The 17,788-nt window shown below is 40.3% G+C and overlaps 1 protein-coding gene across 2 annotated transcripts in view; it reads left to right on the forward strand.

The window, feature by feature from the left end:
• Nucleotides 1-17,788, forward strand: part of LOC121168352 (Golgi pH regulator) — a 44,331-nt gene that overhangs the window by 24,732 nt on the left and 1,811 nt on the right. Inside the window, exons 8-12 of one of the 2 annotated variants that reach the window (XM_040998358.1) lie at nt 1,103-1,212; nt 3,314-3,402; nt 10,081-10,173; nt 13,441-13,536; nt 16,304-16,393. In XM_040998358.1, coding sequence (XP_040854292.1) covers nt 1,103-1,212; nt 3,314-3,402; nt 10,081-10,173; nt 13,441-13,536; nt 16,304-16,393 — 478 coding nt within the window. The remainder of the gene's footprint in view (nt 1-1,102; nt 1,213-3,313; nt 3,403-10,080; nt 10,174-13,440; nt 13,537-16,303; nt 16,394-17,788) is intronic. The other variant, XM_040998359.1, reaches the window with a different exon arrangement.

Consider the following 17,788-nt stretch of genomic DNA (forward strand, 5'->3'; position numbering starts at 1 on the left):
CCTCCACTGCTTTCCGAGGTCATACTCAGAGAGCTGGATGGGAAATGGATCGGCCGCAACATGAGCCAGCACCCATAGGGGATGCTAGTGCTACAGGTGGAGAATTGGCCTACTACGGCACTGTGCCGGCACCTGTGTTTATTTGAAAGTGTCAGAGACAGACATAAACAGATCATTCTTTCATCTGCTAGTTCATCCAACAAATGCCCACTCCTAGAGCCAGACTGGAGTCAGTGAAACCAGGAGCCTGGAACTCAATCTAGCTCTCTGACAGAGGCGTCAAGCACCCAAATACTTGAGCCATGATCTGCTGTCCCCCCTACCGCTGCCCAGGATGTCCATTAGCAGGATGCTGAATTAGTGCAGGCATTCTGATGTGGGATGCAGCTATCCCAAGCAGAACCTTAATCACTAAGCCAAACACCCACCTTGATGTTTTTTTTTTTAAACTTCTTGAGAAACCTGTCCTTAAGATCTTTATTGTGGGTTAGAACATGCCAGAAGCTACCACAGGCTAATTGGCTTTCTATACATGGAGAAGACAGCAGAAAGAGATGGTAGATTTCCTGTTGATAGATTGTAATGAAGTGAAGTGAAGCGCTTGAAGTAGAGGGAGACAAAAGTTTCAGAACAGAGCAGGGTAGAGTGATTTTACTTTGCCTTTTGTTTGTTTTATTGCATTCCTACCATGTATCAGATCCATTTTTTTTGTCCTTAAATGATAACTGTAGCCATTATTAATAAGTCCATTGCACTTTGTAATTAACTGTATTAGTTTTTACAAACTATTTCAGTGATCTTCACAACCCTCCAGAGATGAGGAAATGGAAACTCGAGGCCTCAGCTTCTGTGTGGCAGAGCCAGTCCCCAAGTTTATTGTCTGACTCCAACTTCAGTGCTCCTTCCCTGAGTCCACATTGCTCCTGAGAGTGTGCAGGTCCCCCTCAGCCGTAGGTAGCAGGAAGTAGGATTCCAGCATCAGGGTCCTTTCCTGAAGAACTTGGCAAGTGGGATAAGCACTTGTGAAGCTGGAAAGTGGATGGGATTGGACTGTGAGAATCCATGCTTTCTTGCTGAGATGTTATATTTGCTTTCATTTCAGGATGGCAATGGCACGGAGAACTATGTTCCAAAAGGGGGAGGTGCATAACAAACCTTCAGGATTCTGGGGAATGATAAAGAGTGTCACTACTTCAGCACCTGGAAGTGAAAGTATCCTTTAAATTACTGTTGATTCCTTTTCTCAGCTCTGGTCCAATGGCAGAAGAAAAAAGTCGTGTTGGGATAGCACTTCAAAGGTCCCTGACTGCATCGCAGTCCAACCTGGCCCATACAAGACTTAGGAAATAGTGTGTAGAGTCATGTTTCTAGCATCCATTTAAGATCGTAAAATTGTTTTCTTTGAGTTAAAGGACTTCTAAAAATTCAGTCTTTCCATTTTACAGGGGAAAAAATAGGTGCCAGAGAGCTAAAGTCACGCAGTGGGTTTGTGGCAAAGCTAGGAACAGAATTGTGGTCTCCTCTTCCTAGTTCACCATTACGTCTCCCGACTCTTGAGAAACCACCACAAAAATGATGGCTTCCTTAATGGGTGGTTTGTATAAGAGTTGATAAAGTCCCATTTCTCAAATGATTAGCATTCCTAAGCAAGTTTTAAGTAGCTGTGCTTGGCTAGTAACTTTGTGGTTTAAAAAAAAATCAAGATACTCAGTTAGAAATAATAGATTATTCCCGGCCCAACTGAATATGATGTAGAACTTCTCCCAGTCTAAAGAACCACATCCCTGTGACCCTTAGGCTTTTCGGCTGGGAATACAGAGAACTAGGCTTCAGATAACATATTGCTGTGTCCTGCTGTAGCATTTTGCTTTTTGGTTTCAGTTGGAGAAGGATGTAGTCTGTTATTAAAAATTATGACTTAGATCCTTCAGCTGTCAAATACAGATAAATGTAAGACCAAAGGAAAGCAAGATGTTTATGACAGAGAAAGAAAAGTGATTAATTTAGGTTCTTTTCAACAAGAAACATTTATTTCATATCTTCTATTTCCAAGCAGAGTACTAAGGGACAAAATGATGAACTGAGTATAGCATTTCTCTTTAGGGAGCCTAATACCTAATCATTTTAGGTTGTATTGTTTGATTGCCTACACCATGCCAGCAGCAGGCATGCTGAGGAAGGAACTGAATGACATTTGTTGATTTTAGATAATAGAAAAGTCACAGAAGAAGGGAGAATTTGGATTAAAGTCAGTGAGTGTATTGTTTTAGAAATAAGGGTAGGTTTTTTGGTTTGGTTTGGTGTTGCTTTTTTTTTTAAAGGCTGAGTGATAAAGATCTTTCATAACTCTCCAAATGGCCACCATGACCAGAGTTGGGCTGATCCAAAGCCTAGAGCTTCTTCCAGGTCTCCCATCATAGGTGCAGAGGCCTGAGGACTTGAGTCAGCTTCTACTGCTTTCCCAGGAACATTAGAAGGGAGCTAGATATGAAGTGGAGCACCTAGGACACAAACCAGCACCCATTGGAATCCTGGCACCCCAGGCAGCAGCTTTACTCTTTAAACCACAGTGCTACCTCCATCTTTTTTATTGCTTAAAAATCCGTAAAGTCCAAAAGTGCAAGTATAAGCTATTTTAGTGATAGTACATGTATTGGGAGTATCTAACCTCTGAGCCTATGTTTCCAACGTGGAGAGAATAGTTAACACTACCCACTGGGTCTTGGAAAGTAGCACAGCTTAGTGGAAAGAGCAGGGGTTGGCAGATGTAACTTTCCATCTACACCTATTAGATATGTGACTTTAAGCAAGTTATTCAGCTCTCTGAGCTTTACTTTCCTCATCTGCAAAATGGAAATAGCTGCTCCATGGGACTGTTACGGGAATGAAAGATGTCCATAACTCAGTAAATGTCAGTTCCCTTTCCAAACATCGTCCTTACTCAGATAATGTATGAAAACTATGCTCTATTTTGGGTGTTAGGGTTATTATGAAATCACTTGAGATCCTGGAAATCATGTTAGACTTAATTTAATCAGATGCCTAGAAAGTATCGAAAACACAAACTTGGAGAAACTGAGTGAGAGATCAGCAGTGATTCTCTTTGCAGCACAGCTTTCACACCTGTGTTGGGGTGGGAAAAGTGCTGTGCGTAACACAGCTGTTTGTGAAACAAACTGAAGATACAGACTGTTCTCAGGGTGTGCCAAGAGAAACCAACAGCAAATGCTTTCTTCACTGCTATTCTTTGTTTGTTTGTTTGTTTGTTTTTAATTTCTATGTGGTTTAAACCTTAATGCCCATTTTGTACCAGATCTTACTCTTATTCAACAGGAAGTGGATGCTTTGGAAGAATTAAGCAGGCAACTTTTTCTGGAAACAGCTGATCTCTATGCTACCAAGGTACAAAGCAAGAAACTGAACTAAATATGATTTTTGTCAATATAATTGGAGAGAGAACAAGATTAAGTGTCTTCTTAGTGGCCACAGTGGCCATTCAGTGCAGGTTCAGTGTCAGCCCTGAAGCCTGGGGTATGAGGGGTCTGCATCTTCACCAAGTGCCTTTATCACCTGCAGAACTCTCACGGAGTTCTCCCAGTAAGCATCTGGGAAAGTGACATGTACCACTTCTGCTGACCCTTGATCAAGATTCCTTCTTGTTCCCTTTATTCCCTTACAGCTTAATACAAAAGCAGTAGATACCTGTGTGCCATGGGTTAGCCTTACCTTAATGCCTCTAGGTCAAGAAGTGTCCTAACTTCAAGAGGTAACTGTCCTATGTTCGCCCAGAATACAGTAAACTTGAAAAATGCAAATATCTTTTACTGAAGTTTACAAGCTTTTAATAATTTCTGAGGGTAACTTCATAGGGACAGTAAGATAGAGATTCACACAGGCTCTGAGCACAGCTCTGAGACGGCTCACAAGCTGTGTGACAACCATGACCTCCACCCACCCCAGAGAAAGGGAAATAGTGCCAGGTAGATACAAGACAGACACAAAGTAGAGATTTAGAAAGGTGGGAGGTCAGAGGTTTCACCTATACAACAGGGATGGGAAACATGTGGAGCTGTTCCTAGGTTTTTATTAGGATATCAGATTTCTCTACTGACATGGCAGTAATCTAAGGTCACATCCCATTCCCATTGCTAAGACTGCCAGAGGTTCTTGCATTACAGATGCAGTTAAACCATCAGCAATGGCATCACCAGGACTAGGTGGACCGGGAAGATCAGTGTGGGTAATAGACAAAGGACAGACATGCTCCTAGATAACTATTTACACAGTCTAAAACAATGAACAATTCTTCATCAACAAAATGTTTTAGCGGTTTCTAACCAGCATACATCAGAGTATTGGGTTTCTGTGATTTTATCAGGGGAGACCAGGAAACTTAGCACACTTTTTTTTTTAAAGATTTTATTATTTTTATTGAAAGGCAGATATACAGAGAATAGAGACAGAGAGGAAGATCTTCCGTCCGATGAGTCACTCCCCAAGTGAGCGCAACAGCCGATGCTATGCCGATCCGAAGCCAGGAGCCTCTTCCGGGTCTCCCACGCGGGTACAGGGTCCCAAAGCTTTGGGCCGTCCTTGACTGCTTTCCCGGGCCACAGGCAGGGAGCTGGAAGGGAAGCTGGGCTGCCCGGATTAGAACCGGCGCCCATATGGGATCCCGGGCATGCAAGGCGAGGACCTTAACCACTGCGCCACCGCGCCGGGCCCAACTTAGCACACTTTTTAAATTTATTTTATTATTTCATGACACAGCTTCATAGGCTCTGGGATTTCCTTCCCCAACTCCCATCCCGCCACTAGTTTCCCCCACGTCATTACAATAGTATCATCATAAGTCCATCATTCTGCTATTTAAGTGTGTCCTAACATTGTAGGCATGGACAATGGCAGAGTCCAGCATCCTGTTGTCAAGATATAGTGAACAGTTTCATTGGGAGTCCATCTTTGATTTGGAATTAGAGATGCACACTGCACTGTATCTTCACATCTGTGTGTGATGTGCTTTAATACACACACGCCATAACACAGAAAGCACCGAAAAAGAAAAAAAAAAAAGCCAAGTAAATGAATTAACCATACTAACTGTACATTTGAAGTAGCTAGAAAAACGGCAGCCAAGCAATCCCAAGATTAGCAGGAAAAAAGAAACTGAACACTTTTACAATAATAAACAGTTCAGCCCTTTGAACAGAGGAATAAGGTTTGGATTTGGTGACATGTGGTCTTGGACATAATCCTGCCATCCCAGACTTGGAAGCATCTGTAAAAACTCTGTGAGAGATTGCTTTGTAGACTGATGTTTAATAACCTCAACAAGAATATTTGGAACTACTTTGGCAAATTAGAGAAGTTTATTAGATGTTCATGCTAAAGAGAATAGGCTTTAAAAACCTGCACAAACAATCTGTCATAAAAGATCAGAGACGTAAAGCATGTAAATCTGATTCTGTGTGAGAAAAACGTAGATAATTTCTGGCTCAATTCTACATAATTGCAAACATCTCTTTCTTGTAAGGGTAATGAGAAATGAGAAAATTATTTGTTCTGTGTAAGTAGTAGGAGTTTTGCATATGAAATCCACTCAATAATTTTTACTTGATTTGGGTCCTGACATATTAGCCTGTTAGCAGTCCATTGTGTAGTATTAATTTGTGTAAGAAGTAACAAATATTCATCAGCTTGGAAGGCTTGGACCAATCACTGTGTTCTTTCTACCTTTTGTAAATCTGCAAGAGCCTGAGGAGTGTGTTGTGGAGAGGAGATTAAGTTAGGGTCATTCCTCAGTATCTCAGGCAGGTGTCATAAATCTTTTGTAGTTAACGTTAACAATGGCCAAACCAACTAATATCACCCAAGGCTTTCTGCCAGTCATTTAAGGTTTTTAAACTGTCTTACCTGATTTGGATTGTTTGTGACCTAATTATATACTCATCTATTAATGTTCATAAATATTGGAAAGATGGGCAGTGTTGAATTTTTTTCGTGGCAGTTTTTAACCCCCATAGCTCAAATGAGCTAAGGAGGAATTATAAACCTGTTGTAACCTCTCCCCCACTGAAGAACACATCATTAAAATGTCATTCGTATAATGGATAAGATAAGCTATAGGAAAATGATATCTCACAGGAGCAAGCTGTGGTAACACTTTTCCATTGATAGCCTTGTGTAAGTGCAATGTTGTTAATAGAAGGGACAGAAAATGCAAAGCACTGTTTATCCTGAGAAGCTAAAGGGATAGCTGCAAGGATAGATAAGAACAGTCTTTAAGACCAAACTAAAGGAATTTGATGAGAAAAGCGCCCCTGGGTAGCATGGTTGCGTTGACTGCCTAGAAATCATTCAGGAGATGCCATTTTCTAATGGTCTTGTTTGGAAGAGGAAATATGGGGATATTGCAAAGACTATTAGGTGGCTTTATGTGTTCTGCATCAAGCTGTTATTTTATTAATTGTTCAATATGGGAAATGTTCTTGGAAAGAGACCATTGATCCAGCTAAATGGGATCATCAGATTTCCAAGTAATAGGACCTGTAAATGAGTGAGGAGATTGGTCACTGGCCGCTCCTAAAAAGGCTGATGTCCCAAACCTTTTCCTTCCACATTGGTCTCTGACTGAATAGGTTGTTTTTTACCTTGATTACATTTTCATAACCACTGTCATTTTTTTTTTAATATCCTATTTTGTGGCACATTGCCATACCTTTCCACTTGCTATTTGAATTTGTAAGTTGAATAAAACAGATAAAATGTCTCTGCCCCATAAATTTAATGTTATGCCTGGAACCACATAAGGTTTACGATATCCTGGTACTCTGTCTAGGTCCTGCCATTTGAAGACAGCGGCACTCTTACAAGTATTTCCTAGAATCCCTATCCCACTAATCTCCCATTTGCCTCAATAAGTGACCACTGACAGGCAAGGGCAGTTATGTCATGCAATCACTCTGATGTCTGTTCCTGTGTCAAGGAGACCTTCAAAATTTTGTTCCTGAGTTTTAAAGCACATAATAGATCTTTCATAGTTATTTGTTGTGTTTAATAGACATCAGAGCTACCAAAACCATTATCACCCTGATGTTTTCTTTTTGTTTTTCTCAATGGTCATATTGGACAAATAATAATTTGTGTTATTTTGTCTCCTGGAAAAATAAGATTTATATGATATGCTTCAGACAAGATTTTATTTCTCCTGTATATTCTGCATCTGTATCCTTTTAAAACAGAGTCCTCATCAAGTGCTAATGACTGTGCCCTGCAGGAAGCCCTACAGTGCCTGGGAGCAATGGACTATAAACTTCAATAGGAGTTGCCTACCTTTTCATTCCTGGTGTCAAAGTCACATTGACCACATTGCTTAAATCAAGGTCGACACTTCCTGCAATGTCTTGGGATGTTGACAGAATAAGCCTGGGACCTCTCGCTGGAGGAGGTATCTGAGCCCACAGTTGACTGGGCTGGGAGAAGCCTTCCTCCTGTTTCCCTGTACCTGAACACCTTGTGAAGGCTGAGCATTTTGTGAAACTTTGACCTGTACTGACTAGCCCAGTGATTGCCTATGTTACAACACATATAGAGGCCAGAAGCATTGGAACCTTGAATGAAGGCATTAACAACTGTAAAAGTAGGTCTCTGAAAGCCACAGATATTTTTACTAACACTCTGCACTCTGCCTGAATATGGCTAACTACCACAATTAACACAAATTTTCTGGGCCTTCTGCATGGCTGCAGCAAAGGCTTGAGCCTGATGTGGACTGCTCCCAACATCTCAGCAAGCTCTGATCCTTCAGATGTGCCTCCCTCTCTTGAATGGACACATAACCATTTTGCAGTCTGCTTTAGCATTTTCACATGCAAGCTGTCTCACTAGTATCTCCCCAGCTGGAGAGCTGTTTACTTGGCAGTGAATTTGTCTCATCAACCTGTTCATGCAATCTGCAGAATGTTCATTAGGTCCTTGAAGGCATTTAGCAAAATTTCCTGGTAAATCTCCTTTGCCAAGCAAGGGCATCCATGTGCCATGAGTACACTCTAATCTGATCATAAGCATTGGCAGGATAAATGCTTTGCCAATCAATAGTAGTATATTGTCCTGGCCTGTAAGCATGTCATACATCATATTAATCCTATTATTCCACTTGGTCCTGTCCTGCTTCTGAGCTTGCTCATAGTATTCATTTTTCTGTAGTAAGTAGTCTTCCTCCATCTAAACAAGCAAAAGCAAGCCACATCCAATCAGCTGGAGCTAAGCCAGGCCCGAGAAGGTGCCTCCAATTAAAGACACAGTAAAAGGAGTATTAGCCCTGTCTTGAGCTACAATTTCTCAAAGAGATTTTTTTTTCCAAAATTTAAAGAGATTGTATTAACATGACATGAAGAGAAAGTACAGAGATCTATATTATTAATGAACATAGATGCAAAGATTCTCAACAGAATGCCAGCAAACTGAAACCAAAACACATCAAAAAGATCATTCATTTTGAGTAAGTACAACATATCCCAGAAGTCCGAGGGTGGTTCAGCATTCACAGACTGATAAACACCGTAACTTACATAAATACAATAAAAAAGAAAAATCAAGTCATCTCATAGTTGCAGAGAAAGCATTTGACAAGACTCAACACCCTTTCATGATTAAAAAAAAAAAAACCTCCATAAAAGTCATTGAAGGAATGTACTTAAAATTATAAAGGGCATAGGAGACCTCAAATCATGAGCCAATATCAGAGATTTTTAAATCTTCCAGTCAAATCCAGCCTGGTCTCTAATGACTGATTGGGATTATTAGGATCTAGACTCTGGATTACAGGAAATGCCAGATCCAGGTCTCCCACTGCCTGTCACCTCAGGATTCAATGCAGTGGGTTTAAACTGCACATCAGGAACTGAAGGAGAATAAACACGTTAGGAACCAGTGTTGGGAGAGAAACAGCTGTTCTTCCTCACACTGGACAGTCTCCCTCTAGCTGCAAAGGCTCCAGGACCTGCTTGATATGAACCCACAGAGAGAATGTACTTTGAGCAATTTCTCTCCCTGTTGATGAACCTACTTTTTCCCTCAGCTAAATCTCAGGTCTCGTGCTGCAGAAACCAACTTCTGAGATATTAGCTCTTCTTGAAGTAACCGTTTAAGTATTCTCCAATATTGTCTACGTTCTGTACTATAAATCTGCCCCATTGCTCTGGCTAACAATTAGTCATCCATAGGACTCACTCGCTACTGCAGGAATATTTGATGCTTGGACAGTAGTCTTGTGTTTTCTCTTTTTGTTTATTTATTCCACTCAAAGTGAGTCTTCCATTTCTGGTCTCTTTTCAGGTACCACTTACCACTAACCCAGCACAGGAACTAGGGTGAACAGGGAGATAATGTGCAACTAAATACAAGAAACAGACACAGATGCAAAGTACAGGTTTATAAGAACAAGGGGCCAGAGCTCTCCTCCTTGTTGAGCTCTTCCCACCAGTGTTTCTTAGTCAAGGCATCATTAACTGATGTCACGATAGTCTAAGATCACATCCCCACTCTACTGCTTAAGGAGCCCCTGAGACCCCAGGAGCTCAGCCTGCACCAGAAGAACAGGATTCCTCCCTGAACACACAAGCTCCCTGAGCTCAGAGTCTTAGAACGCCACCTGCAGCTGAGGGCTTGACTGCTGCCTTGCAGGCGGAACGCCCTAGCAGAGTTTGTTCCCAGAACTCTCAGCTCAGAACTGTCTCCCTCCTTCTCAGACTGCTGATATCTACCTTGAATGGTCCATGGCACGTGACCTTAACTTATTTAGCCCAAAACTCAGTTTATCATATGTGAAAATAATAGGACATATGAGAGCTTGTTATGAAGATTAGATAATGCACATAAAATGCTTATCCCAGTCTCTGTGTCAAAGTAAACCTTCAGTAAATGCCACCACTGGTACTGATAGTTTCATATTATTACTAGCATGGGTAGTTTTGTTGTCTTAGCCTGAGCCAGTGATGCATACAGGGGGGAATGCTGTTGCTGAAAATAAATTTATACTTTACACTGACTGACCGTGTTTTGTGTTTGTTTTCCCCCTAGGAGAGAATTGAGTATTCTAAAACCTTCAAAGGGAAATATTTTAATTTCTTGGGTTACTTTTTCTCCATTTACTGCGTTTGGAAAATCTTCATGGTAAGTAAATTATTTTGAACTCTCAGGGTGTAGACAATTTTTCCTGGAATGGGTAAAGAGTTAAAGGTGGATTTGATTGATGCCTTGGACTAAATTCCAGATTGAGCCATGCCAGCAGGGAACATGATCTCTCCTGTCTCAGAACCTCACTGTTTCCCCCCTCTCCTTTTCACATGACCTAGAAAAGGGAAGTTGCATTTTTCTTCTGTCAAAAATCATTAAGAAATCTTTAGATTATGAAATGTAAGAATTCAATCTGAAGTCTTTTTATTTCATTCTTCTTTCCATTTATCCAGGAGTACCTGATTCAACTCCTTCCAGCCAGAACAGAAATCACTCGTCCTTTTTAATAATTGGTATATGTAAAATCTTAAGTGCAAAATAAATTGTACGGTGTATTTCTGTAGGGAGATTCATCTTCCATCCGTGCAGCCCGGGCTGTGTCTGGCTGACCCTTAGTGTTCTGTTCTGTGTGTGCATTTCATGTACCCCACTGATCTTCTCACTCGTCTGAGTAGATTCAGTGTGATTATAGAAAAGGCTGATTTGACTTTCTGGTTTGATGACTTTCCTACTGAGGCCATGTTTACACAAAGAGGAGATTTGACAGCTTGTTTATATTGACCAGTGTAGATGATTGAAAGATTTTGGTTTTAATGGATCTAATGTTATAATACATTGATGTGGGTACCACTGAGATGACATTTTTAAATCTTGATCCACTCAGTGGGAGAGAATGAATGAAAATAGTATGTTTAGGCACTATGTTGACTCAGTTTTTTCCCTGAGATGCAACCTCTTTTTTTTTTTATTGGAAAGCCAGATATACAGAGACGAGGAGAGACAGAGAGGAAGGTCTTCTGTCCAATGATTCACTCCCCAAGTGAGTGCAACAACCGATGCTATGCCGATCCGAAGCAAGGATCCAGGAACTTCTTCTGGGTCTCCCACACAGGTGCAGGGTCCCAAAGCTTTGGGCCGTCCTCGACTGCTTTCCCAGGCCACAAGCAGGGAGCTGGATGGGAAGTGGAACTGCCAGGATTAGAACCGGCGCCCATATGGGATCCCGGCACGTTCAAGGCGAGGACTTTAGGCACTAGGCCATGCCGCCGGGCCCGAGATGCAACCTTTAAGGGAACTTATGACTTATTAATAACATTATTGGAAATATACTTGCCATGTCGGGTGTACAATTTAATAAGTTTTTTACAAATCGTAAATATTTCTGCAGCAACTAACACCTTATCAAGATAGAGAAAATACCTCAAAACTTTTTCATACCCCTTACTACTGATTGCTATCATCTTTTTTTAAGATTGATTTTTATTGCAAAGCCTGATTTATAGAGAAAAGGAAAGACAGAAAAAGATCTTTCATTCACTATTTCTCTCCCCAAGTGGCCACAAAGCCTGGAGCTGAGCTGATCCAGAGCCAAGAGTTGTTCTGGGTCTACCATGTGGGTGCAGGAGCACAAGGACTTGAGCCATCTTCCACTGCCTTCCCAGGCCAGAAGCAGAGAGCTGGATGGGAAGTGGAAGAGCCAGGACGCTAAACAACTCCCATATGGGATGCTGGTGCTTGCTGATGAAGGATTAACCTGTTGAGTCATTGTGCCAGCCTCTCTCCTTTTCTATCTGGTTTATATTACTCAGCATGATTTTTTAAAAATTGTATATATCAGTAATTTATTCCTTTTTTTATTGCTGAGTAGCATACTGTAATGTGGATGTATGTCAGTGTTTACTCAGCTGCTGGTAGATGTTTGGCTGTTTTCTGTTTGAAGATGTTATAAATAAATCCGCTGTGAGTGTTTGTATACAAATCTGTGAATCCCAGGACTGGGATACCAGCGCTACAGACAGAGGATTAGCCTGAATGTCCCTGTGCCAGCTCCAAGTCCTTCACCATTAAGTGTAATATTGACTGTTTTGTTTTTTCTCAGTTTTCTTTATCAGATTGAGGAAGTTCCTTCTATGCACAATGTGTTTAGTCTTGTTCATCATGAAAGGATGTCGGATTTTGTCATTCATTAATTTTTTAAAAGATGTATTTATTTGAAAGCAGAGTTTACAGAGAGAGCAATCTTCCATCTGTTGGTTCACTCCCCAAATGTCCACAGCAGTGGCTTAACCTGGGCCGATCTGAAGCCAGGAACCAGGAACTTGTGCCAAGTCTCCCGTGTGGCAGCATACTGCTGCTCTCCCACATACATTCGCCAGAAGCTGGAACATAAGTGAAACAACTGGAACTCAACCTGTGTCTCTCATGTGCTGCTGTCCCAGACACACCAGCTGAAACTTAACTTGGCACTCTGATACGGATGCCAGCTTTTCAGGCACTGACTTAAGTGTGCCACACTTGTCCACTGCACCACAACATCCACCCTGTAAATAGTTCTATTGAAACAGCCAAGCCCATTTGTTTATGCATTGTCTTTGATTACTTTCACACAACACTGGCAGAGTTTACTGATCCATGATTCATCCTATTTAAATGTAATGTGATTTTTGATATGGTTAGCTTTAAAACTGTCAAATAGTTTTATTTGTCCTGTCCTTTTTTCTTTGTTTAAACTGTCACCTTTAGGATTAGTTGTAGTTTTTATGGTTCCATTTGACCTTTGTTGGCTTCCTAGCCTTTAACTTTTTTTTTTCTTCTCACAAGGAGCAATCCTGGACTTCTTTGACTTCAACCTGCTAGAATGTTATTTTCCTGGCTCCTGAGCACTTAAAGTGTATATTCCATAGCTTTATTCCCCTTACTCTTCATAGAGCATAAAGATAGTATAGGCTTCTGTTGTTTGCTTATATATAATCAGCTGAAATAAACTTTATGATTCTTTTGTAAAGATTTGTTTGAAAGAGTTGCAAAGAGAACAGGAGAGACAGAGAAGTCTTCTGTCCACTGGTTCACTCTCCAAAAGGCCGCAGCCACAGCATTAGGCCAGGCCAAAGGCAGGAGCCCAGAGCCAGGAGCTTCATGTAGGTCTCCCATGTGGGTAGCAGGACCTCAAACTCTGGAACCATCCACCCCCTTTCCCTAGGCTGTTAGCAGGATATCAGAAGCAGAGCAGCCCATACAGGATGCCAGCATTGCAAGGCGGCAGCTTTACAGAATATGCGACTACACCACATTTGAATTGAGGATAGAATCGCATTTTTAGAAACATTGCCTTCTCACCTGTGTTGTAATTAATTCATTATTTTCAGCCACTTTTTGAAGTAGCCGTTATTTTGATACACAGATGTAAAGTCTCTGTCTTTGTAGGCAACCATCAACATCGTTTTTGATCGAGTGGGGAAAACTGATCCTGTCACAAGAGGCATTGAGATCACTGTGAATTACTTGGGAATCCAGTTTGATGTAAGTTATATCAAGGTCCTGCTTTATTATATTTTTTTCATTTTTATCTACTTATAATCACATATAACATACAGTTCTAATTATATAATTAGCTTTTAACTTTTAGCTTTTAATAGATTTAGTGTAGTTCATAAATGTAAGTCTAAGAGTATAATATTTTCTTCTTTTCCCTCCCAGTCTCTCCTTCCTACTTTCCCTCCTTCATTTCTTTAATTTTTGAGATAGCATATTTTTAGCATAATTTACATCATTAATGCTTAGTGCTCCCTTGAACAAAGTGTTGAACAAGTAAAAAGCTGAAAGACCCTAGTTTAGCATAAATATTGGCATAAAAGCATAAATACAGTTTAACATAAACATAGGCAAGGACTATAAACAAAAATCATATAGAAAGATGATGATTTCACCCACATATGCCAAATTTCAAAATAATTGTAAATCATCAAAAATATAGTAATGTGACATCCGTAACCATTGGTTTGACAAAACTATTTGCAGCAAACTGTTACACACAGACATTTTTGGCTTTGTTTTTGGCTTCTTTATCCCATTTTTAGGTTTAGCTCCCACATTTGAGGGAATGTATGTTTCTATTCATCTGTTTCACTCAATTTGGTGTCCTCCACTTGGATTTTACCAGAAATGATAGAATTTCATTTTTTATAGCTGTATAATATTCCATAATGCATATATGCCACATTTTTTTATCTACTCATTTGATGACAGACACCTTGGTTGGTTCCATATTTTGGCTGCTGTGAACAGTGCCGCAGTAAACATGATGATGCAGGTATCTCTTTGATAATGTGTTCGTGTCTTTTGAGTGTATACCCAGAAATGAGATGGTAGGGGTGGTTCAACATATGCAAATCACTAAGCACCATAAATCACATCAACAGAATAAAGAACAAAAACCATTTGGTCATGTCAATAGATGCAGAGAAAGCATTTGATAAGACTCAATACCCATTCGTGATAAGAACTCTGCACAAATATCAAAAGGAACCTGCCTCACAGTTACAGAGGCTGTGCTTGACAGACTGGCAGCCAGTATCATACTGAATGGGGAACGCTGAAAGCATTTCCCCTCAGATCCAAAACAAGACAAAGATGTCCACTTTAACCACTGTTGATCTTTAGAGTACTGCAAATTTTAGCAGAAGTAATTAGGGAGGAAGAAAAAATAAAGGACATCAAAATTGAAAAAAAAAAGACAAAAAGTCAAATGATGCATATTTACACATAACATGATGTTGTTCATGGAAAAGCCTGAGCACTCCACCATAACTTAATTGTTGAAGCTTTGACTTCTCATACTTTAGGTTCTTGCTTCTGCTTTTGTTCTGTCTACTTTCATCTATACAGTCATATTCACATGGCAAATTTGTCAAAGTCTAGTTTCTCTGTTAACGTAAAACCATATGTAAAGACTGGCACTTACCTGATACTTATTATTAGTGTAATTTGTTATTTCTTCAGTTTTTCCTGTGCTTCTCTGTGGCCAGTTACCACTTTACCAGTTTGTTCCCATTAGGTATTCAGATAACCTCTCTCTGTCATATTTAATGAGATTTTCATGTGCACAACTCACCTTTGATTTCCCCTGGTAGAAATGTAACTACTAATTAGAGCTGAAATACTGGCCCTGAAATGATCTCTAGTGTAATAAATTCTCTTTATCAATTCATTAATGTGGACTTCTGGCTAAAGATGGTGACTGTCACCTGTGTACAAGTTGGGCTTGTTTTTTAATCTGTTTCATAATACATTGTCATAAACACACCCATGTCCCGATGTAAGTTATTTCATTATTTATAGAAGAGTTTGTTTTCCAGCCATGTGCCTGATTAGTGATTCAGCTGATTAGCACTTTGGTAGTTAAGACCAGTGACTCCCATTCTCTGTTCCATTTCCCCCCGCCCCCGGCCTTTTTTATGATAATCAATAGTGTCTCCCTTTTTTGCATGGAAAGGAGCATGGTGTATTTTCTTTAATAAGCATATTATTACATTGTTAACCATGCTTTGCTCTAGTTGTATTGAGGTTTCCTTAAATTTTTTACTGGGCTGATATTTACAAATGTTCTTTGTCAGTACTTCCTGAGGCTACTCACTGGTGGTGTGTGTATTCCGTCTATAATTTTGTAATTCATCTACACATTCTGTTCTCATTGTTCTGAGTAACAAGACTTTGAGATGTTAGTAGCATCAGCTCACCCTCAGACACTTTTCAAAAGTGGGTCAAGCACATGGCCCCACAGTTACTTCTCACAGCAAACAATGCAGGGAAAAAGGTGTCCTCCTCTGTTTCAGATGACATTCAACTATTTCCAAGACCCTAATTGGGAGTATCTGTCTGTTGTGAAAAGAAGTTTTAAATATCAATGAATAATATTCATAGATAATTAAAAACAATAAAGGTATGGTTTAGCTAGTTTCCTTTGGATTCTTTATACTTATCACAGTAAAGCTATTTCATTATGCCACTATTGTTTTTATTAATTAGTATTATTTTCATTACTTCACTATACTTGCTTTCTTTTGCCCATAAGATTTAATTCAATCTGCTAATTAGATTCAGGTCTTCCTATAGGTGTTTTATTTACCATTTATTTACTCTGCTCCCTCCCTAAAAAATAAAAACTACATAGGAACCTAGTTTTTCATGAAGTTCCATTTCACATTCACAAATGTAATCAGAATACATCTTAGCTTTCATGTGTCACTCAGCAGAGATTTAACAGATTATTTTCCTGTTTTGGAGGCAGGTGAAGTTCTGGTCCCAACACATTTCCTTCATTCTGGTTGGAATAATCATTGTCACATCCATTAGAGGATTGCTGATCACGCTTACCAAGGTATGTTTGTTACAATGCTGAAATGTACTTCTGTGGGCTAGTCTAGTAGCAGGTAAAGCTGCCCCTTGTGATGCAAACATTCCAGTTGGGTGCCAGTTTAAGTCCCGGCTGCTCCACTTCCAACCCAGCTAGCTCCCTGCTAAAGCACTAGAAGAATGGCCAAGTACTTGGGCCTCTGAACCTATATGGGAGATTTAGAAGAAGCTCCAGGCTCCTGACTTCAGCTTGGTCCAGCCATTTGGGGAGTGAACCAACACATAGAAGATCGATTGATCTCTCTCCATTTCAAATAAATAAATAAATCTTTTTAAAGGACTTCTCAATTATTTAGTTGTATGTAGCACTATGATATTATTATTATAACTAATGAAGATTTCTGCCTCATGAAATCTTTAAGTCCAAAGTATTTAAAAGACACACTGAATTTTTTCTTAAAAATTTATTTATCTGAAAGGCAGAAGGAAAGGAGGTGAGAGAAGTAAATTTTCTATCCACTGATACATTCCACAGATGGCTTCAGTGGTAGAGTTTGGGCCAGGTTAAAATCAGGAGCCTGGAACTCTAGCATTTGTAGCATGGGCCTAACCACTTGGGCCTCCTTCTGCTGCCTTCTCAGACACATTAGCAAGGAGCTGTATTGGAATCAGAGCAGCCAAGACTTGTACCAGTGCTCTTAAATAATTATGATACCATGCATTGTGGGTAACAATCTCTGCACCATGACACCAACCCTCAGATTTTTCAAAAATTAAACTACTGCATAAAATGGTGATGGAATACGTGCTTATTATAGTTAAATACACTTACCAAAAGTTACTGCCTAAGTATATGTTTTGTTCAGGTATGTCACCAGCATAGAATAGAACTTGGCACATGATAGGTATTTGGCAGATAATTGAAATAAATGAATGAAAAATATATTTAAGGTTAGAAAAATAATTGTGGGGCCAGCACATTGACTCAACTGGCTAATCCACTTCCAAGCACCAACATCTGCTATGAGTGAAGGTTCATATCCTAGCTGCTCCACTTCCTATCCTGGGAGAGCATGGCCCAAAGCCTTGAGGTCCTGCACCCATGTGGGAGACCTGGAAGAAATCCTCACTCCTGGCTTTGGATCAGCTCAGCTCTTGCCATGGCAGCCACTTTGAGAATGAACCAGCAGATGGAAGATCTTTCCTTCTCTTTATAAATCAGCCTTTCCAGTAAAAAATAAATACATCTTTAAAAATAAATATAGGGCCCGGCGCGGTGGCGCAAGTGGTTAAAGGTCCTCGCCTTGCACGCCCGGGATCCCATATGGGCGCCGGTTCTAATCCCGGCAGCTCCACTTCCCTTCCAGCTCCCTGCCTGTGGCCCGGGAAAGCAGTCGAGGACGGCCCAAAGCTTTGGGAC

Source organism: Ochotona curzoniae, unplaced genomic scaffold (assembly GCF_017591425.1).
Source record: "Ochotona curzoniae isolate NIBS_2020 unplaced genomic scaffold, NIBS_Ocur_1.0 scaffold_1037, whole genome shotgun sequence".
NCBI lineage: Eukaryota > Metazoa > Chordata > Mammalia > Lagomorpha > Ochotonidae > Ochotona > Ochotona curzoniae.